We start from the raw sequence: 23,964 nt of genomic DNA on the forward strand, positions 1-23,964 counted from the left end.
GATTGGGTGATATCCATCAAGTGCATTTAGGTTGGTTAAAGCCAACGAGTCTGCACGTCACAGCTGCGGCAGCAGTCGTGTGGTGTAGTGAAGAAGGACCCAAAACGTTGGCACTGGCTGTGATGCGAGGGAGCTTTATTGTGGAAGGTGAAAACAACAAAAGCGAGGACTGAACCAAGCATAACCCTAAACTGGGAGAACTAGTCATAAACAAAGAGATTCACCAAATAACACAGATGGAGTGACGACCTGCAGAGGCAAACACGCACTATAAAAACACACCAGGTAATCAGGAAATGACACACGGGGAGGACACAGCTGAAACTAATGGGCATGACAAGACACAGACCTTCAAAGTAAAACAGGAAATTCACAGACTGTTTTACAGTCTACACTCAGAGACACGAACAGAACATCGGGGGAGGACACAGGTAAGGATAACAGAACACGAAACACAAGAACCAAACCCCTAAGAACAAGAAAGAAGAATTAATCCAAAACATAAAATAATACTAATATTAAACACAAAACGCTGGGTCAACCGACCCAGGACCATGACACTGTAGAAAAGATGGATGTGCAGTGCTCAACAAATTTATTTGACCACTTGTCACAAAACATAAATATTTTAGACATCTGTGAGAACTTGATTAAAACAAAAAAGAAGTGTTATTAGGCAAGTAAACTGAATTTTTTTTTTCTATAAACCCAAATCTGGGCCGACTTTACTGAGAAGTCAGAAATTAATCAAACACAACATTCGTCCAGTGAAATTAGTTTTTCTGTTCAGGAATGGAAGTAAATAACTAAATTAGTATCTTAATTTAAAAAAAAATAAGGTTTTTTTGTAAAACATTAAATTGGAAAATTAATGGATAACAACAATAATTATATTTTAGAATTATAAGCTTAATTCAAGCGCTTGCTCATCGATTAGATTGACCATTACATAAACAAAGAAAAAAAAATACTGTCAGCATTACATTGAGTGGTAGACACTGTAGAAACCCTGAGGTCATCCACTGGCTTATGGAATACTTGAATTTGGCATTTTAATCTTCACCATTCCAGTTTTTAAACCCAGACGTTACAGATGTGATTCTGTGCGTGATGCAAATGAAAAATGGCCCAAAGCATACTGCAAAAGCAACACAAGAGTTTCTCGAGGCAAGGAAATAGGATATTCTTCAACAGCCAAGTCAGTCACCTGATCTGAGCCCAATAGAGCATGCTTTTCAGTTACAGAAGACAGCACTGAGGGCAGAGAGATCCACAAACAAGCAGCAGCTGAAGGTGTCTGCAGCAAAGCGCAGGCAGAGAATCTCAAGGGAGGAAACTGTGTTCGGTGAGAGACTGTGCATAAAAATGGCCATTCGACTTTTGTCAGCCTTCTTAAATTAAAGCGGAAAGTCTGCACTTCAATCACATCTTGAGTGTTTAATTTAAAAAATCACTATGCTGTGTACATTTTCAGTATTTAGACAGAACAGATGTGCTTACAATCTTCATTAGTCAGACTTATCTCAGTACTCCTTCGCTTATGATTACATAAATATGTGGAGTCCATACACCTGATGAAGGTTTTGTAGGTGAACAAATATGTATGGGTATGTTAGAGAGTTTCATTTAATTATGCTAAATGTGACCATAATTTACAAAATGAATAATGTTGTGACTACTTTAGTGACTGAGACCATGAACTAACTGGGGAAATATTTTACGAAGGCACAAATCAAGTGAGAAATAATTGTTTTCCCACAGATTACTATAAAATCAAACAGAGATTACACCCATTTTTAATAAACAGTTGTTGGTTAATGGCTAAGGTAATTCATCTATGAGGCAACCAGAATTCATAGAAACACAGTTACTGAACTTTATTTTTTTTTTTTTTATATGCCCACAAATATTGCAATTGACATACCAGCATATTTTTCCAAACCACAACTGGAAACACTCCCTGCTGGGTGTTGTTGCTGCAATTCTACACTGAAGTCAGGGACAGACGGCTTTCTGATTGGTAGTTCAGGCGAGAAATCAGTGACATAACAAAAGGAGCAAAGCAGGAAAACTGCTGAAGCCAGACTCATTTTCACACAGGCTCTGTGGCATGTTTTGGTATGGGAAAAGATTTCCTTATTCACAAAATGCTGTTGCTGTCAGCAGGCCATCTGCTGCTACTTTTCTTCCTCGGGACATTTGTGGGGAACTTGGGACATGAACTGGAAGTAAACAGTGCAACACTCAAGGAAGGAAGGAACTCTAGGAATATTAAGCATAAAGCAGTAGTAGCTGTCAGTTTACGAAGCACATTTGGTCAGTGAAGAGTTGAGTCGGTGCTTTTACCCTGCTGAGTGAGGATTCATGTATGATTCACCCAAGCAGCGCTCTTTATTTATCACACCTCGTATTCTAACAATCGACCGCTTCTCTCTCATCGGAGCACAGCAGATAAAACCAAAGTCTGATTTGCTTTGAATATCAGCTGGTTGATATGGGCTACGTGCCCAAGTTATATCTTGAAGCCCACTGCATCGCCAAGTGGTCTTCATCTGCATTGAGAGTCTCTCTGTGAGAAGCGTCTGACTTTGAGAGAGCAGGGTGGGTAAATTAGAAGATGAAAGAACTTCATTTCTCTACTAATTCATGTGCTGCCAGCTTTGAGGTCTATGTGTAACGCTGTACCATGCACTGACATGAATATTCTTTTTTTTTTTTTTACAGTGAAGGGGGCTGTATCGTACATGTAGATTTGATTGTTTTTATCGACAGAGCTTCCGAGAGCTGGACTACGTTGGTAAGTAAAAGAAATCCCTTGGTTACGTCAATCTAAAACATACGCCATATTACACAATTCTCTAATCCCACTCTATTAAATGAAGAGGTTTACATAAGCGATAATGGGAATTTGCAGAGCAACATTTGTGCAGCAATCAGACTCACTAAGATGCTTCCAAAGCTGCGGCCAAGTGTCCTTAATTTTGCTTCATTTTGTATACATATACTGAATATATTTTTATCTCTTAGTTTACCCGCCTACAGGATGGGGCAATATTCCCAATCCCTCTTTGGCGTACATTTGATGAGATCTTTTTTTAAAAAGTAGTGTGTGAAGTCAAATTTATTAGCCTAAAAATCATTTCACTTTTCGATAGAAGTCCAGGAGCAACCCACTCTCCCTGGAAAAACTAAATAAATAATAAACAGGCAGAATACGGAGTTTGAAAGCTCTTGTGATCGGCGATCTCTGTAAAGTACTTTCTGCAGACAGATATAGTTTGTGGGTGAGTAAAATAAGCTGCAGATTTAAAACTAAAACAATTAAAAAGAAACTTGCAGAGACAACATGAGTCAGAACACACACAGAAAGATAAGAACCTGCAGGGAGGCAAACCTTTGAAAATCACTGCATCGGTTCTTGGAAATGGTGCGATGATGTAGCTCCCCGATATATTCTTTGGAGCCCTGTGTGGGATTTTTGTTCTGCTGCTCTGCTCGGTAACACTCAGATTTCTACCTGGTGGGATGAGAACAAATGCTAATCGAGTTGAGACGAGCAAAGTGCTGCAGGCGTGTCCCCCTCCGTATGTTCAAGTTTACTTTTGAGAAGTGATGGCAAGTATATTTACTCAGTTAGCCTACAGTTGCAAAATACACCTCCAATCTTATAAAATGCAGTAGAACCTAACATTACCCACTGCTTCCTAAACTGTTTGTCACATGAACCATTTTGGTAAAAACTGACCCACTCAGTCACCCTGAAAATTGTAAGACACATATACGCACACCCCCACACACCAAACATCCACAGATGTTGTTTTCCAGGCTAAATTTGTTCATCCACTCACAGCCTTTAAAAAGACATCCTTTTAGTCTAAATTTAGATGAAAGGTTAAACAGTTGCCTTTTCAAGTTACAAAAGACTTTAATTCAACCTAATTTCAGCCATTCACCAATATCCCATTGAGCAATTTTCTCTTGATTAGAGGCCTGAAATATATCTAACTGGCAAACATCCAAAGGCTAAAATCCAGTTAAATTTTCACTTGTTGAGTCCACACCTAGCTGTTTAGAGAATGGAAATGCATCTTTGACATGGAGGAAAACCACTTGCTGCCAGGATTGTATTCACAGGCAACATATTTTCCATCCATCGGTCATCAGAAAGAGAATTTTTACTGCACAGATGCCGGAGGTCAGGGTTCATGTTCCTCTGAAAACCCTTACCGCTTGCTCTGACGATCTTTTTTTCTTCAGCCGCATTCTTATTAAACTATGACTCATTCTGTATTGACAGATTTACCAGCTCACTTGGATGGAGAACAATAGTTTTAGGCAGAACCATCTATTCTTTATCACAGCCAGCACAATCAGGTATGAAGAAAAGAGAGCTTTGTGCAGCAGCACCTGGCTTCATCTGAGGAAGGGATTCCCCGTGGTCGCCTTTAACAGCAAAAAGCATTGAAGTTTAGCTTCAAATGATGCCTCAAAACTGTCATGAATGCTGTACAGGATATTTTAGGGTTTTGTGGTCTTCCCAAGGCAGCACTGAGGATGCTTTAATGGGACTGAGCACCTTCATCAGGCTCACAGGCTGTTAATTTATTTATTGTAATGATATTCTACAATCTATGAGAACAGCAGATCATTGTAAGCAGTTTAAATAACGGTCAAGCAGAGTATTGATGTCCTGTTGACCCCTCACCAAGCAAAGATCATAAATGAAACTGGTGCAGGACTCTGTCAATATCTATGAAAGCAAAGAACAGGGTTAATAACTAAGAAACAAGTATCTGAGAGGCCTGTAGAAGTAGTTTAAAGAGTCCCTCACACTGCAGCAGCAACAAATCTGAGGACTCATTTGCTAGCTTGTAATGCAAATGAGGCAGCTAAGGCACTAATGATAAGCACAGCCTCGTCTGACTGCCTATACTTTCCACCGCCATCTTTTGGATTCTCATGAAAAGGAAAAAAAAGTACAAGATAGTCAAACTTAGATAAAGAAATGTGTGAAAATGAGTTCAAACTAATTGCGTGATACTAGTGAATACAATTTTTAATGGAGCAACCCAATGCTGACAGACACACAAAACACAAAGAAATAAATAACAATATAACTAGAAGGTTTCATGGTGCAGATTAAAACTGAATGCACATCCTAATACATTAGAAAGTAGTACACCAGCTTACAATACTGGTCTTGAAACGCCACATAAAGAAATGCAACACTGCTGCAGACACTTCAGAGTTACAGAATGAGCAGTAAGCGGCAGTGCGGGGCTGCTTGTTATGGACTTCCATCCATATTCAAGCTGATAAAGTTCACACCAGAATACAAATCAAGCAAACAGAACAACTGAAACTAACAGAGCTCCATAGTCAAATATTTAATCCCTGTGAGCTGAGATGAATACACTTAACAGGAACAGAAAGCAGTAGTATATCGTTTGACCCATCCTCGCTGTGTTAAATTATCACTGGCACACAAACGTGGCCAACGTGTACTGAAACCAGCGTGTGTGTGAGGACACACAAAGTGTATAAGTAAAGGTCTGAAGTGGACATGGAATGTGGTCGCAGCAGATGGCCCCGCCCCTCCCTGAGCCTGGTTCTGCCAGAGGTTTCTTCCTGTTAAAAGGGAGTTTTTCCTTCCCACTGTCACCAAAGTGCTTGCTCATAGGGGGTCATATGATTGTCGGGTTTTTCTCTGTATCTATTATTGTAGGATCTACTGTACAATATAAAGCGCCTTGAGGCGACTGTTGTTGTGATTTGGCGCTATATAAATAAAATTGAATTGAATTGAACATGGCTAAGTTTTAAGTTGGCACCATGAAATAGCCTTATAGTTTTTTAACAATTTCAACAAAGTTCTTTAACGGGTGAAGCTCTGTAAATAAAAGCATTTCCACTGACCTTTGAAAAGTTTGTGCTACACTAGCTCCAAGGCTAGCAGCCCTCAAATTTTCACTTTATTTACCCTGTTACTCTCGAGAGGATGAACCTATCAATTATGAACTTCACAACACTGCTTTGCAACCTGTAGGGCTGAAGTGGATGTGCAAAAAAATTGTGAGTGTCTACTCGAGGCTAGTCTCACAAAGCAAGTGAGACTCCCATGTGAAAATGACCAACAACAACAGAAATAAACATGTTTTCTACAAAGTTATATAATTTGGTCAACCTCAGTGGATGTCAGCTAAAGTGGTTACCGGCACTAGCTGTCTGCCAAATGCTACCTCAGCAAATTTGAGTCCCTGTCGTCTTTCAATAAACAGAAACTGAGACACAGCGAGAGGGTGAAGACGGCACTATTTACGCACAAAAGGGTAATCAGGGAAGTGGACACGGGAGGGTAACAAAACATAGGTAATTGTAATAAGCGACATTAACATGGTGGTGGTGACGGTCTGTGAGGGGAGGGGGGTGGGGGTCACCTGAATGAACTTAGGAAAATAGACAGGAAAGAATGAGGGAAAGAATTAACAGTGACTAAGAATCAAAACCCCAGGATACATGAAAATCTAGGAATAAACAAACTATGACCCAAACAGAGAACAAGGGATATACCTACAAAAAGCTAGAAATATTTATGGTCACATGCAAACATTGTGAATATAGTCCTCTAAAGTTGTCTTATCACGGGGTAATGTTCTTTCAAATTCGGTAAATCATTAGAACTGATGCCCAAACTCCCCAGATTCATCCAAAAGATAAATTATCTCGCAAAAGGCAAATCATGGGACTTCTTCAGTTTGACGCACATAATCAGAAGTGCAGATATCAGCGATATTTTCTAAGAACTGGCATGTTTCCAAATAAATAAACCTATTCAAAATCAAAATGTATTGCATGTATTACAAAATGTAAATTCCTTGTAACTATAATACAGTATGATCAGAGATTACATACATAATCTTTAAGCTTACAGTTTTCTGGAAACCACTTGGCAAGACTGACATCCCTCACTCCAAGGAAATCAAATCCACTTAAGCTGACAATGAAGCAATCACACAACACAGATACAAAAAGAAATCCTCCTGCCTCGCTGGTATTAGTCCAGGTGAGCTCAGCAAGCGTACTCTGTCCAGCACTCCCCTCTAAGGCCTGACATTGTGGTCTGTCTAGCAGAGCTGTATTGTACAACTCATTGAGTTCTCCCCTACGGGACAAGAGAGCACAAGAGTGAAATACTGAAAGATGCCGCTTCCAGGAGTCAAAAGCAGCAGGGCAGAGACCTTTTATTGATCCTTCTGAGGTGGGATGCAGAAACCTGGTTGAAAAACATGAGTTCAGCATCTGCTCAGGGAGTAACTAGAAGAAGTCAGAGGACAGAAGTGAAGCCTCTTTAGCCAAGTAAGAGGGTTGAAAGTATTTGGCTCTGCAAGCTTCAGTCCACTGAGGAAACGAAAACAACTGGAAAAAGAACCTTAAGCTCAGATGACCAATTAACTACAAGTAATTAGGGCACTGAAAACCATGTCTTCCAGGGACATGTGCAGTTCCTTATCACTGTTATGGAATCTGGAGTCGTCCCAGTATACACACTGAAAGTGTGAGGATTTTTCATTTGATTTGATTTTTGAGCTATTTAAAACTAAAGCATATGGTAGGAATAAGCGGAGGTTAGGTAGGACTTCCTAGACATCTGGTAGGGTCATTAGCACTTATGTAATGTACACTATGTGTCATTTCAAACTCCCTAACAGATAGGGACATGTTTGGTATTTATCAGTCTGTTTTTACTGCACTGAGTGTGTCTTCATATGCGTAGTGATAAATCATTCGCGAAGTAGCCAACTTTAATTAACGTTTCGTCCACATTGTTGTGTTTGTTGGGGAGAAAACTTACAAACATACCGTACACCACTTCAGAGTCACAGTGCTAGCGATCGAAGATTTATGTAAATTTGACAAGCTGAACGTATTCTGTACTGGACGGAAAACACGGCACAGAGGAGATTAACAATGGTCTACAGCCAATCAGGATGTAGAACACAATGCGCTGTAAAACAAAAAAACAAACAAACAAAAAAAACATGTAAAATTGCACAAAAAAATCTGCGAAACAGCGAGGCCGCGAAAGGTGAACCGCATTATAGCAAGGGACCACTGTACATGTAAATCTACAGCTTGTCAACACTCTGACTACACAAAACACTACATTTCTGATGTTGATGATGTGCCATGCTTGTCGCTGCCCAATGCAATGCAAGGTGGAATGCTTGTTGTTTTTCACCTGCTAGCTGCTAACTTTCTCCAGCCTTTGCTAGCTCTTGGTGGTCTCACCACAGCTTATTGAACAGGAACAGACATGCCCGTAGCTACAGGAAGTGAAACCAACTGGAGTTCAATAATATAGCCAATAAAGTCAGCTTAAAAATCAGCAGCTAATTGTATTCAGTCTTATTTTTAACATAGGGGATGTAATTCCAAAGCCAAGCTACTCTTCAGCACTTATAATGAAAACTCTTTTTTTAAAATCTAAATACGGGCAAGATGGAATAAGGCAGGCATGTAAATATAATCAACAAGTGCACTGTGTAACTTTACCCTTAATTGCACGTGGCAGTCAGAAGTAACAAGTTGAAAGCTTTGAACTTTCATCTCCAGTTATCCCTTATGTTGCCTCATTAAACTGCACACACCAAAGGATCCTAAAGAGATGGAAGGCTATCGGTGACCTGAGCTTACCGAGTGCCCACTCAATAAAGTTGTGGTTAAGTTAGTTATGTTTTGATTCATCACATTGTGTGGGCAGGGAAGTGATCAGACACCAGGATTTAATTTCGGCAAATGGAGTGGGTCTTTGCCTTCTCAGTGGAGGAGGATGAAGTACTACTCTTAGCCCCTCTCTGTGGGGTTTAAACACAGGTGGATTCGGCTTTTTAAAAAGCTGAAGCTTTTAAAAAGCCCGTGCATCACCAGCAATAAGCACACACATCCTGAATACGTGCATGTGAAGTGCAAAAAACTCAAGCCAAACAGCATTTCTCCCTACTGATGACAGCCCCAGAAGCCAAATGTATCTGTGTAATAGCCGGCATTATCATTACATAATGTGCTTACTGGGATGAAGGGAGGGCAGAGCAGAATTTATATCTGATGAAGCGGGGCTGCTGCTAACTTAAAACACTCAGTGGCTCCTGTTGAGAGACAGCACCAGTAATAATAACCCATAATGTGACCAGGCTGACAATCTGGCCTGCTTTGTTAGTGCTGGGTTAGTCACAGGAAAACATGGAACACTACAGTGAGTCATTACTACTGCATGACAGCTTGCAGATAGACTCTTAATAGGATTCTGGTGTGCAGGGCATGGCAGTGCTGAACTCACTCTTTACATTAAACTGAGCATTATGAGGCTCAGGGGATGTTTTCAAGTGGATTGCGGCAGCCCTGTGTTTATCAAAGGTTTGGAAATGGCTTTTGGTCTAAGAGAGGCAACAGATGGCTCAAGGCCTCCCTTGCACTCGTCCTTAAAGTACCACGCAGAGTTTTTAGGTGATTATCTCACTGCCTAAATACCAGAAGCATTTAAACATTGCTGTTGAACTGCTTGCCAAATAGCAGCAACTTTGGAAAATTGTTACTCGGTGTGTTAAAAATGGTTGTTTATTGAATTTGGTAGAATCCTTGTTAGCTTATGTGTCACTCTACAATATGCCGCATTGCCAGTAAATCTCCAAGCCTTAACTTATTCTCTGACTGTGCTTGCAAACTTTTGCACTTATAACACTCATAAAAGACAATAAATATTTGAGTAATCCTCATCATCTGAATGCAAATTGGAATGGTGCATAGGGAAATAACTTCATCTCAACTCTCATACCTGATAACTGTGCTGCCATTTATTTTTTTGGCATTAGCAGAGTTTGGTGTGCTCTCACTGGGTCCCTGAGAAGGTTCTGTAGGCTTTAAAAAGAAAATTACCTCAGTTTTAGCCTCGTTATTCAGTCCCCAAGTTTGTTTTAGAATCGGTTTTAAAATTGTTTTAATTAACTACAAGGCACGACGTGGCAGAGCCCCAGAGTACTGCTGAACTTTAAAAAGCAAAGTCATGTTAAATCCTGCATGAAAGGCGCTGCTGAATTAATAGTATAATTTTAATTTGTTTAACACTCTTGATTTCTTTCATCGTCACTGATAAGTTTTAATACAGACTTTGATGTAAACTTTTGACCACACGCAGATGTTATACCACACTGAAACCAGACTGTATGTAAAAGATGGAAACGGCAAGTTTGAAAAGTCTTAAGCTTGTATTCTTTCTAATGGCCAACAGGGGGCGACTCTAATTACAAAATACAAAATAAATTAAAACCCCCAAAAAATGACACTATATAAAAGTCTATGAGGTAAAAAGCTGTCTTTCTTATTTAATTGGATATCATAGCAAACATTTTTCACATTTTTCTGGCAACACGCTGCTAATTTTGCAAATTAGGGTTCCTTTTATACAGTCAAAGACAGGAAATAGGTGTGCAAACATTCACAGTCATCTTCACACCGACTTTTGTGAGTCAAGATAACAACGAAATGGCAATAAGACAGAGTCAGACTGTGGTCTACTAGGGTCAAGCTGGCAATAACACGGTATCTCTTTAAGAAAAAATGCTGATCAACTGTGATAAATCAGCAAAAATTGCAAATCTGTTGCTATACACACAAAGGTTTACATTCAGAGTCAAGACCAGGACCTAATAGTAAAGAAATGCCCCCACAGTAGTTGTTGAAGGACGGTGATTTACTTGCACAGTGGCACAGGGATTTGGTAACCTTGCTTTTATAGAGTATAACCAGTTGGCAACCGGTTGAGTCGAGTCCCCAATTGCAAAGAGATGCTTCACAGATCAGTTGCACTCATCGGCAAAGAATGACTGCTTTTATAAATAAAACTGGGCAGTTATTTACACACCTTTGCCAACCTGTCTGAGGGTGACTGCAGTCAGCCAGAGGCAGACCACGATTATTTGGAGACAGGTTGAGGTGGTTGAGTTACAATTAAGAGATCAAATTCAACAAAGCAGAGAAGTGCCCTGTGCAAGTCACTGCACCACCACAGTCCTCAAGCTCGATCCTCGGCACATTTGATATCAGTACCTCCAACACCTGAACTGCTGCAATCTCAGGAAACACACAGTTTGTGCTAATTCTATCACATATATAAATAAAAAAGAAAATAATTCCACATTCACTGCAACAGAACATAAACTACACTTAGTGATTTGCTTCTTCTGGTGCGTTACTGTCCTGTTTTAGACTCTTCTCTTCTGCTCCAACAGTGTCTCTTCACCGTCTGACAACTACATGCAAACGCTGTAGCTCAAAACTTGTGCTGAGGAGACAACAGCAGACAGCACTGCACCGCCAGAGCAAGACGTCTCGGGGGAGACCTGTGTGTGCAGACACTGTGGACCCGACCCCGCCCCGCCCCCACGGCCACCCTGTGTTAGTTTTGTCAACACATAGCAAGGCTTGGAAGCTTATCTCTCAGAAACACAAGCTCTCCAATGTGGGTCACTTCTTTGGGCTCTGACAGGGACATGGCTCTCAACGACCACTACAAACAATCATTAATTAATGTGGCAAGGATCCGGATGTTCAAATGCTTCTGATTACCCCCTCCCCCCCTTTTGCAGGGGACCCTTGGTGGGTGATGCACTTTTCCGTTTCAATTAAAATCAAGGTTGAGTCACAGCGAATCAGAAAATGTTGCCGTTATGCAGATTAGCCAGCAGGTTCTTAGCAAGGATTGAGAGGTCCCTGTGTGATTTGGTTCATAAGGGAGAACACTGCCACGCTGCTCCACCCACCCCCAAGAGGAACCATGCAGATACTGGATCAAGTCCCGCAGGACAATGAGGAGCCAATTTGGGGCAGCGCTGGCTCTTTTAAATTACAAACAGCAAAGAGAGAGGCTTGAATTTTGTGCAGCAGCAGAGCAAAAGTTCCAACTTCTAGACGAACAAACTCAAAGTAAAGCAGCGTTTTCATTTGGATCACAGCGGTGCTCGCTTCACTGCCAGGAGGGAGAAATTACTTTACCTCAGTGCGCGCTTCATATGTATGAGTCCAAGCGTTATCAGATCAGCCTCGCAACAGGTGCGATAAAATGTCACCCACCACCCAAGATGGAATAAGGCAGGAAACACACATAAGCAAAGCAGACAACACAGGAGAAAGTAGATTTTAATTAGTTCTATTCCTATAAGCTAGTAGAAGCTGTTAGGTCTGCAAATAATAATTTGTTCTCTGCTTTTATAGATAGCTTTTATTATATAGCCTGGGTTCAGCTGTCCTTCAGTAAGTCTTTCAACACAAGCAAATGAGGGTAGCAGGGTAGCTTAAAGGAAAAATCCATCCACAGCAATGCACATCAATCCATGATGTTTGTACAGTGTTCAAGGGCTTATTTGTCATTGCACGTTGATTAACATTTTCGAGATTCACACTCGCTTTTATGAATGTCCTTTCATTTTCTTTGCACACAAGGCCTTGACTTGACTAGAAAATTAATATCCAGCAAAATGCTTTCATATAGTGTAACACCACAAGTTCGTGAAGAGTAATTACAGTAGCTTTTGCTGGCAGACACGGGGAAAAAAAGTCAGTTTTTCATCTTAATCCAAAACACACGCGGCTGCAGTAAACTGTAATTTGTCTTGTGGCTGTGACTGACAACACCGAAACGGCGATTCTGAGATTGACACCAAAACCTGCTGAGTTATTTCCAATATGAATCATCACTGGAGCTGCTGCAGGCATCCCAGTATGGGGTCATCTTTTTCCATGTTTGATAATGTCACCTCGGAATTAACTTTCATACGCAACAGCAGATCGGAGCCAGACAGCTCATGCATTCATCACCTGTACTGTTGCAGTGTTTTGGTGTGCCTTTTTCTATACACTATACAGAACCCATGACGCAATTTCTAAAAGCAGATTGTGAGCCGCTGCAGTAGTATTATGCTTCTTTATCTCCTTTGAAACTTCCATGGCGGCAGCAGCAGCAGCAGCAGAAGAAGAAGCAGCTTGGGATTATTTAAGACATTGCATCAGACCCAAACAGCTACTTGTTATTCATTTCTTAATTATATATTTTAGTGCCTACGTTCATTAGAGAGTAGTTGAGGCTGGTGACAAGCATACAGATGACTCATACTTTGGATAACGCATTCAACATACTTTATACTTTTCATACTCCTTCCTTGTTTGGCCTTTCTCTTTTTTCTTTTTCTTTTTTTAAAGTGGAGCTGACATTGTAATTATCGTGCATCACTGATGACTCTTCAGGTGATTGCAAAATCATTAAGACTATACACCGGCAGATGTTTGGGTCTAATTGCCCTATTAGGAGGGAGGGTGGAGGGAAGCTGGGGTTTGATGTTTGAATAAACCTGCAGTGTGACCAATCCTCAGCTGACATGATTAGAACCGTGCACCCAGTCCTCTTTGATAAACTTGCAGTAACATGCATGCCACAACACGCCACCTGTTGCACAGAGCAAACACACCGCAGCTATTTCATGCATCTCGGACAGATTGGATAGCAACTGTTCTGGAGGAAAAAATGAATGCAAATGTTACCGAGAAGCACTAACACACATTCAGTCCAGATGTTGTAAGGGTTGCATCTGTTTTTCAGAGTCGCATAGATAATCTGTGAGACTCCGGTAAGTCTTAGACGTATCACATTTTATTCATCCACTTCCAAAATGAATTCAATCTCTTACTTCAAAGGCGTTACAGACGGAGAGTTCAGTAGTCTTATGAGTTGATGCTAGGTCATAATGACAGCTGGAAAACACATCGGAGAAGCCAGGCTTCTGTTGACACATCACAACTACATTTTCTTGCATTTTGGACTCTTATTTCATTTTACCCCCGTATATTGTGCTTTTTGTTGGTTTTTCAGTGGCACAGGTTTTCCACTGACTGTATATCAAAGATGGATGTAACCCGATAAACTTCACTCACTGGATTCAAAGTCTCGTTCTGAAGCCTTAAGCCGAGCATCTTTGGATATGAGGATTGGAGCGGGTCCGAAGGACTGAGCAGTCATTTATTTCACTAGTGGCTCTTTCGTTCAGGTAGTAAAGGTAATGATGACCAGTTTGTACAAATACTTCTATATTTTGCAGATTCACTATTTTAAGTATATGCATCCTATCAAGTATCAGTTACATGGAGTGAACTACAAATACTCTTAACAGTTCAAAAGTTAAGTGTGCAACACTGTACACCGCCTATGGTTGCTTTCATGAAGGGATCGCTGCACAATCTGCAGGCAGTTATTATCAGTATTAATTAATTAGTACAATGTACAAATTTTTTTAAGGACTGCAGGTGAAGCCACATATTACGTACTTGATTTATAAAGTTATGTTTTGAATTCTGGAAAGAAGCATTTTTGAGATCCCCATCTTGGTGTTTTGACACTGAGTGGGGTGAGCGATGAGTGGATCTTAGTGAGAAACCAATGGATGCTGTATGTTAATATCATAGCAAAGCACTAAAGCATACGCTTCTTTATCTTCTGTTTAACCCAATATGGACTCTTAGTTCACAAAATAAGCATTTTCTTGTTTTAAACAAGATGAGAAACTAGTGGCAGAGACCAAAAACTCACCACAGGGTCATTTTCTCATAGATTTATTTAAAAAATCTGATTTCTTCTGACCACCAGAAGACTCATTCGCTGCTGGAAAAATGCAGGTTTAAAGCACTTTGGCACTGGCTTCACTTTTCTGACCTTGTATAACTTTATATAGACTTTATATATTTCTGATCTTACATAAAGACTCAATGATCTTCAAGTCATTTCATGCTGCATTGTTAATGGTTGCTTAACAGGTCATAGCTGTAACAACACTGTGCGAAAGCCCTCCTAAATTTAACACTGTTAGAATATTGTTCCAGGCTATCTTACATCACAAGACCGTTGGAACAGCTAACTTTGAAGCTCTCTCACGGTGTAACGTGGGACCGCAGTGTTAGAGCCACGAGCAAAGACATTGTCACAGTTGGTCATCTTTCGTCTGGGACTGCCCAGGATCACACAGTGTTTGCACGGCTTAAGGAGCTCGGTGACATATCTGCTTGCCCTGCATTCCACGGCTTCTCTAATCTCTCTCCACACTAACTTTATCAAGTCTTTCAAGTTTCTGGATGACGAGCCCTAAAGTCAGATATAATGGTGCACACTTTCAAACAGTCACAAAAGGCATTCTTTGTGTTGCATTTTTACACTAGAAGCAATTAAAAGCACCTTATAGAGACGTTGAAACACTGCCTACTCTTACACACCTCCGCAGTCCAATCCCTGTGCAAATGCAAAGCAGGTACAATCCTCCTACTGCCTCTTTCAGAAAATGACTGAAATTGGCAGATACAGCCCCACCTTGTGGACTCCACAGTCAGAAAAGTGTTTTCAGATGCTTTTAGTCAACCTAGTAAGTCCTCTAAGGTTTGCCTATTGAGCTATTCGCTCCTTCAAATCCCTACAACGTCAGTTTCCTGTTAAAGTATCCACTTAAAATAGCAGTAAGTGCTAAATTAGCTACACTATAACAATCAGAAGGCAGTTTCCCGTGGTTCTAACACTTACGGTCATATAATCATGCTGCACTTCTGCTTCTGCTGCTAACTTATTGGACTGAGCAAGCCCAAAATTGAGGTAGAATTTGTAGCAACGTGCAAAGACAAAGTATTTTATTATGTGTATAAGGAGCCACAATCAGTTTACAATATCTAAAAACAAAAGCAGTTTGAAAAGCTAGGTAACAGCAGTTTTCATAAGCATGTAAAGATAAGAGTCGCTTTGCAGTTTATAGTATGAATTCCCACACAAGAACATCTTAAAACTCTAGGTGGTGATGGCTAAAGAAAGGAAAACATGGCAGGAGTCATTTCTTTTTCTAATGAAGGCATCCTTCATAGATTTGAAGAATGTCTTCCTCCATCTATTTTTGCACACTGAGTGAAATTCTGGTTGCCTGGCAGAGTTCATTGACCAACATCTGCCTACCCTGCTCTCTACCAACCCCCCCTCTTACACCACTCTCCTACTGCTGTCCAGTTCTGGATTAGAGCTGGCCTAAGCCCCCCCTTGCATGCTGCTCTGCATGGATTAACTCTCACAGAAGCTACACTGCTGTCACACATTAACCTGCAATCAGAAGTCTCTTGTGCAAAGGACGCAAACCTCCATGTGTTGTTAGAGTCTGACAAAAACCAACCGGGAAGCGTTTGTTCTGTTTTTGTGCGCTGCGAGACCAACGTGTAATTCAGAGTGATGCCAGGCAGGTCAAGTTCACTACCAATAACAGAAAAAAGGAAAAAAGCTACCATTGCTGTCTCACTGATTAATCAGGCAGATCCAGAGGTTTCTTTTAAAAAAGACGAAGGTAGCAACAGCTTTTATTTTGGCAGTACATTTACTCGAGTTGTGAAGACAGTCACGTTATCTTCCCATCAAGATCTCTGCTGGGAGTGAAAATGGTTTTTGCAGGATGCTGGAATCTTGCTCTGTCTCTGTCACTTGCAATAGCAGTGCTGCATATTAATTCCTATTATTATTCGGCCACTCAAAGCTGTTAGATTAAAAGAAATAACATTCGGCAAAAAGCTTCCTCAAAAGGAGCCTCCCCTCTGTGATGGACAGAGATATGGAAACACACACACATACATGCACACACAGACACGCAAATATCTTTATGCTTTAGAAACTAACACAAAACAGACCAACGAACGGACAATACAGTCACATGAAAGGAACTTTGTGGCCGTCTTGCCACTAGTCAGTATAAAATGTGGATGGGCTCTACAGATGCAGCCCGCTGAGCTCAAAACTGCGACTAATTTGAGGCTTCATCAAGGAGCCGTGAATAATGCAGTCTGGTGAGACTGATCGACAGTATAGATCAGGCACCCTGTAGACGCTGGGAAGAGGAAAATGCACACACAACGACTGCAATCATTCACTTCAATAACATCACACATCCTTTCAGTTGGAGGAGAGCTGAAGAGGTGGAGAAGGAGGGGGAGCGGTATTCTTTGCAGCAGCAACAGTTGGCTGTCTGTCGACTGAGAGGCAAAGAGTTAGCATGCGCACATACGCCAGGCGACTGGAGATAGAACGAGATGGACGGGGGAGCTGAGAGAAGAAAAAGGTGACAGATAAAGCCACAAAGCCACAAGGCTGGAGGGATGCCTGGCAACCGGTGGCAAAAATGGAGATGCAGTAATAAGAGAAAGGCAGAGAGAAAGAGCTGAAAGGGATACACACACACACACACACACACACGTAGAAATGTTAGGAAACACCGTGGTAAACAGTGGCATGGAGACAAGTGGGGAAATCATCACTCACTGGAGTCATCTGAGTCGTATCCCTCCACATCAGGCTCCTCGTCCTTTTTGGTGGCCTGTAAGGAGGCGGAGGCTCCGGCAAGAGCCCGGTCTGGGTTATCCTCATTGGGGCGGTCACTCTCAGCAGCAGCAGTCGTGGAGGCAGAAGCTGAGGAGGTGGAGAGGGCAGAGCGGAGGGGCCCAACGTGGGGCAGAGCAGGGGGAAGGCCCCGTGGGTACCGGGGAAAGTAGTCAGAGATCTGCTTGATGGGCTGGATGGGGCCAGGGCACACGTCAATGGCCATGTGCTCCTGGATGCTGATGGTGGGTTTCTCGCCTTTGCGTTGTGTCATGCATGCGGTCCAGCCAGGAGCCAACTCCAAAAACCAAAAAACTGAGAAAATAATAAAAGAAAAAGAATATAAACAGACCCACCTCCCTGGTCCTACTCCGCTTACTTCTAAAACAGGCAGGTGTTGTCTTGGGTGGGTGCTGATGAGTGAACAGGTCCAGGTGATCTGTGGATGGCACCACTCTGGTCTACATGGAGTTCAGTAGGCGGCTGTTTTGTCTTCCAGTGCTGTCCTCAGACCCAGACCATGCTGTCTGACAGCCTCACACACACTACTACCTACCCTCCCGCTCTCTCCTCTTCCTATACCCCCACACTCTGCCCACGTCTGCGCTGCCTATCAGAGAGAGAGAGCATAAGAGTGGTTTGTGTGTGAGAGAGAGAGAGGGAGTGTGAGGGAGAGGGAAGGGATTAGAGAGGAAGGAGGGAGGGATCAGCTGATGTCACTGCCTAGCAACCAAGCAGTAAACAGGAACCGTCGGCCGAGGTGCTTAATTATGATATTAACCCCATCCATCTGTCAGTGGGAGGGACGATCCACAGCCATGCCAGACGCATGTGAATTTGTGTCTCCTTGAGCGCGTGGGCGTCCGTGTGCGCGTGTTTGTGTGTGCACATCACGTGCTGTGATAACCTGGACAATGAGGCATGAATTGACGCTTTGTGAATCCCTTCCAGGATGTTTTTGTGCTGAAAATCAGTCTCACTCGATTAATTCTCAACTGCAAACACCCAAATGAGAAAAGTGATTTCACCTTTGTTTTCTAAAATTTCACCGTGCCGCCAGACGCTGATTTGGTTTTTCAGAGCGAGAAAACAATAAGAGTAGAGGGGCCGACCAAGGCGAGTTCTCCCTTCAGGCCCCAAAATGTCTAAATGTGCTCCTGCTGCTGCCATCACATTCAGATTTTAATTTGTTGTTTAATTTGTTTCCTTTACACTAATCAACACATATATCTTAATACCCTGCAATATTATACAAATATTGCAAGGCTGCTAAGATGGTAATGTTGTTACCTTACAATATAAAGCCCCTCAGGTGACTATCGTTGTGAACTGGTGCTATATGAATAGCCAAAGCAGTGAATTGGATTTGTTTTCACCAGCTTATTACAAACCTTAGATTATCTGCTGGGCTGTAACAATAATAAGAATAAGAATAATGAACAACTAGCTACTCTTAAGGTACCTCGTCTTTCGCTAACCGTTTTTACACATAAACAGGACTTTTTGTTTTTAAGGAACAAAGCACTACAAATATCAGTTGAGGTTAAAGTGGACAGATGGAGCTACGTGAACTGAGTGCACCACATAACCACTGTGTCTCAGCTGAAGCACCTGCAACAGTTATCCTGGTGGAAACCTGATCGTGTGTCATATTGGTTTATTTTAACTGCTACACATCATTCAGCTGCCCTCAACTATGTCCTTCCTGTTAATTTCCATTACATGTGGAGTGCCCCAGGGTTCGATCTAAGGCCTGATCTTATTTTCATAAGCATGTTTTTGGGGCGGATGCGGCTCAGGTGATAGACTGAAACCTTGTTGACTACAGTGTAGGGCTGCCACGATTAGTCGACTAGTCACGATTACGTCGACTATCAAAATCGTCGACGACTGATTTAATAGTCGACGCATCGTTTGAAGCTTTGTAAGATCACAAAAGACGCAGGAATAAGTAGTAGGATTTAAGAGTGTAATAACGGACTGAAACAGAAGATGACAGCACTGCATGTACAAGGATGCCAGCTGCCGTTACACTCCGAAGAAGAAGAAGCAGCAGTGTCCCAGAATTCATAGCGCGGCCCTGCTCAGTTTTCAACAATGGCGGCAGCTAGTTAGTTTTAATATTACTCTTATTATTCTTTCTGGGTCACAAAATAAACGTTTAACATATTTTCAGGCGAGAATGTAGCTGTGTAAACCTCAAATATTTGCTCAGTTTATCAAGACACTGCATATTTTCAAAAGCGCTCCGGCGTTTTCGGAGACGTCTGTTACCCACTAGCTCGATAGCTAGCCGGGGCAAGGCTCACTAGAGCCCGTGAGAACACCGGACTCCCGGCAAATCGTTTTCAAACCCACCACTGTCTTTCGCTACTCAGGTTAAACATATATAAGTCAGTTAGATAACTTAAAAAATGTTATTGTTTGGCCTTTTTTTGAGTATTTTATTTGTTCCTGAGTAAATCGGTTTGGCTGAGATTAAAGTTATAGTTTATACACGACTGAATAAACGTCAAGCAGACAACTGATTATCAGAAGTGTGAGATGTTCGAGAATATACTCCGGTGTCCCGTTATATTTTAGATAGCAAGGAGTTTATTAAACTTTACCGAAACAATCTGTAAATCTCATTAAATTTAATAAACTATCATCTTGTCTTTATTTTTAGTTAGCACATACCCTAAACACTTAAAACTGTAAGCTAATGTTATATAAGAGCAGATGCTGCTGGTGCAATAAGCTGTACGTTTTACGTCCAATGGATGCATGATCCGATTAGTCGACTAATCGCAAAAATAATCGGTGACTAGTCGACTATCAAAATAATCGTTTGTGGCAGCCCTACTACAGTGTTTGACGGTTTGATCTCCAGACCCTTCAAGTGTTGATGATGGACCCTGAATCCCAAGTTTCTCCAGATGGAACACAAACACCTTGTGTGACAGCTGAGCCGGTAATTGTTTGTGTCTCTATGAGAAACATTAGAATTCGCTTTAGTTCAAAGCAGCTATACAAGTGCAGACCATTTACCATTTATTGTTTCATTTGTGCAGGCCCACCTGTTTAAATGTGCATATACACCCATCCCCGAGTACAAATTATACACCCTGATGTTTTCACATGTTATTTAATTCCTTACCACCTGTTACACAATTATAGGTGGCGGTGGAAATATGTACACTCTCAGATTGCTTATATCATTACTGTGTATGGATCTGGCTGACACCGTGACCCGGTGATGTTGATGCCAGACTAGGTGAGACCCTTCCTGTCATGACACATCAGTGTTTACAGAGAGCCACACATAGAGAAAGCATTAGCTACAGGATTTATGTGTAAGTAAGTCCAAGCAGTTGTGATGTTAAAAAAAAATCCCTTACGTGCATGTGAATCTCTATATCCAGGAGTGCAGTTCACAATATGTCAAAGCTGACTTTCACCCTCAGACACACCAAGCATGAGCTCAATGCTTTGTCACATTACATAACAGAAAATCATTCTGGCTGCAGATTTACTCCAGCCTCTGCAGCTCAGCCTTCACCCATTCACAAACAAAACAAACATGCCTGCAGTGAACAGATGATGTAGCACCCTCTTGTGTCAGTCGTGAGTAACTAAATGTAGCTTTGGGGTTCAGAGGCCGGTCCTTTGCATTCGTTAACTGTATTAATTTCACATGATTATTTGACACAGGTGCTACACATCATTCATTTGTTCAGTTCTACAGGAAAATGCCTCCTTTATGTGTCATAAACGATGCTTGACAACAATGCCTTAAAAGAGATTTCATTCCTCACCTCATTTTGCGCCGTCTGAACAGGTGTCCTCGATTATGTCCTTCCTCTAATAAAAAGCAGTGGATCCCCGCAGGATATGTGCCGAAGCTCTCCTCACTATCAGAACCAAAGCAGTTCAGATAAACAATGATTATCAGCTCAAGAGGATCAGCTTAGTTTAATTCAGCAAACAAGACTGTAAGACTTAAATAAAAGTCTAGGCTTTGGTCATAATTTGGTCATTTCCCACAACAGATTTGCTATTTTCACTATTTTATCAACGTTAAGGAGTATCACAAACAGATTGCATGTAATTGCCAACTTTAACATACTCGATTGCAAACTGACAGCAGACTGATTCAGTCTTATTGCTGTTCTTGACTCACCAAAGTCACACAAGTGGTTGCAGACCCGGTCCCCTCTTCGAGCCGACCAAATGTAAGGAGATTTTAAGTACACGGCACATTGCTACAGTAATTTTGGTTATGCCACAGCCTCCATCGCTGTTTTTCCCTGCAGCATTACCTTGACACCCTTTAAGCAGTCATTTGAACCCTACTCAGTGTTTTACATTTTATTATGAAGTCCTGTGGTTCTTTGAAATAGCCGTTTGCTCTCCTTTCCTTTTCAGCTCCTGATATTGAATAGCACGAAGCATTAATGAGTGGCAGCATCCAAGGAGAGCTTTAGAATTTAAATTGAAGGCACTCGCTGTCATCCAGCAGACACCGTAAATATCACTAAATTATGAAGCAGTTCATTGATACTTTGAGAGATTGGCTGGTGTACACAGTGGAGACAGGCATTTCTCTCAGGAGACAAAAACCGACCTGAAGCAGAGTCTGTATTGCATTTCCATTCATTAGGTTGCCAGAAACACAACTCCAATAAAGGCTAATGTTTTTCTAAAAGTTGCTTATATAATTAGCTAATGAATTCAACACAGTTACTTAGAAAATGATATGTCACAAGTTATTTCTGCTGCCTCCAAATTTCCACCTTAAAGAGCAGACAAGTGAATTATATCATTTACTTTTTCTACAACTTGTTTAAAAGCACCATTTAAATATGAAAGACGTTTTTCTAGCATCAATCAATGCCGGCACTCACAGCCACTCCAGCATGCTGGGTCGATAACTCAAAAGAGGTCCGCTAGAGCCTTCAGAGTAAAGGAATGTAATTTAACTTGGTGGCTCTCTTGAGACGAGTAGAAAAGGCAGCTAGGAGCATCACAGTGTGGCGCTGCTGAATGGGTTAACCGAGAGTTCACTGATTAGAGAATGGCTCCTGTGGGAAGGAGAGAAAATCTGAGTGGGACGCATGAAGATGTCACCACTTCCTCCTATTTGAAAATTGAAGTCAAAATATTTTGGAAAAGAGCATCCGCTTCAGCTGACACCACTTTCACCCAGAATCTGAGCACATGATCAAAGCGGAGATGTATGGCACTAACAGCTGATGTGGACAGTCTCTCAGTACCTGTCCTGGAATAGCTTCAGTGCCTGCAGCTTTATGAGGGCCTCGTTTAATGAACTATCACTGAGCGGTTGGTCATCTGGTGTTAGAGTAAGTCTGACGCAGGGGAGGTGTTTGAGTCCTCAAAGAGCATCAGGAAGAACTCAGGTCCCTGGGGCATTCTGCATGTTTAGTGCTATCCGGTCTTTAAGTGATGACGTGATGAATCCTGCTTCCGGGCCCAAACTACCCTGCGTTTAATAAGGCTTTTGTGTTTTTAATATGTTTTAATGCTTTGTATCTTGTTCTATTTAATCTCAAAGAGCCCCTAAAAACAGTCAGTGATCACTGTCGGCCTCTCTCGGTTTTTATTACCGCAATTCATATTAAAGCTCAGTTTTTAAAACCTTACATGTAACTACAGCCCAGCCCATGCAGCAGTATATTAATAACTAACCTTGTATTGTGGATGGATTATCTCAGTTGTTCTCCTGACTGAAGTTTGGTCTGTTTACAGCATCCTGCCATGCTATTGCATTTGTCCCTAACCATCGGGAACCCTCACGATAACTTTTATCAAGTGGAAAAATCCTCCATCCTCCAGCTTCACGGTGTTTATATTATGCTAACATAGCTGTGTCGCTAGCGATCACGTAGCACATCATTATATACCAGCTAGCCCAACTTCAGCAACCCTACAAACGTCACTGCTGTTTAGTTTTCTGTCTTTATTTATGTTGGAAGTGACAGCAGAGCTGTACGTCTTAATTTGTTTCAGAAATCTCTCAGTCAGAACATGCTATATTATATTTAGATGGAAGCTAGCGAGCTAACTCCATGCTAACTTCAAACTCTGTTAAATTTAATAAATTCTGTTTTCACGGATGCCTGGATGTTAAACTTAATTTTTACACCTGGAAGATAAAAACTGTCTAAATTCTTTCAACTCTCAGTGATGCTGCAGTGAATGTTTGACTTTGGGACCTGTAGCGGAGTTGGCTACTGACATCAGACTTAAAGACCAGATAGTCTATGATTCACTTAATGCCTTTCCATAAATCCCGTTAGTTGTTGGTGGAGAAGTGTCTCTTAATCTTCTGGGTCTTTGTGGCTTTTGCCCATCTGAAGCCTGCTCGTAGCATCAGTGGACCTAGATGCAGCATTCCTGTCTGTCAGCAGAGATCGAACCTCTGCGTTCAGCCAGGGTTTCTGGTTCAACAGATACAGTCTCAGTGGTGGTCTGCTGTTCCCTTATATCATCTGCCTCCATCTCACCCTTCTACTAGCATCCACCACTGTCCC

General features: G+C 41.5%; 1 protein-coding gene and 1 long non-coding RNA gene across 2 annotated transcripts; one reads left to right on the forward strand and one right to left on the reverse strand.

The window, feature by feature from the left end:
* The first annotated feature begins 401 nt into the window (after positions 1-401).
* On the forward strand, positions 402-11,308 carry LOC120442180. Its single transcript, XR_005614545.1, has 3 exons — positions 402-431; positions 2,725-2,797; positions 11,286-11,308. It is a non-coding gene; the product is annotated as an uncharacterized LOC120442180 (long non-coding RNA).
* On the reverse strand, positions 7,051-21,846 carry LOC120442179 (double C2-like domain-containing protein beta). Its single transcript, XM_039618038.1, has 4 exons — positions 21,594-21,846; positions 21,229-21,324; positions 17,375-18,041; positions 7,051-7,162 (listed from the first exon to the last, which is right to left on the reverse strand). Exons 3-4 carry the CDS (start codon positions 17,703-17,705, stop codon positions 7,125-7,127), a joined length of 369 nt encoding a protein of 122 aa, XP_039473972.1. The 5' UTR covers positions 17,706-18,041; positions 21,229-21,324; positions 21,594-21,846; the 3' UTR covers positions 7,051-7,124.
* Between the last annotated feature and the right edge of the window lie 2,118 nt (positions 21,847-23,964).

This window comes from Oreochromis aureus, linkage group 10 (assembly GCF_013358895.1).
Source record: "Oreochromis aureus strain Israel breed Guangdong linkage group 10, ZZ_aureus, whole genome shotgun sequence".
Lineage (NCBI taxonomy): Eukaryota > Metazoa > Chordata > Actinopteri > Cichliformes > Cichlidae > Oreochromis > Oreochromis aureus.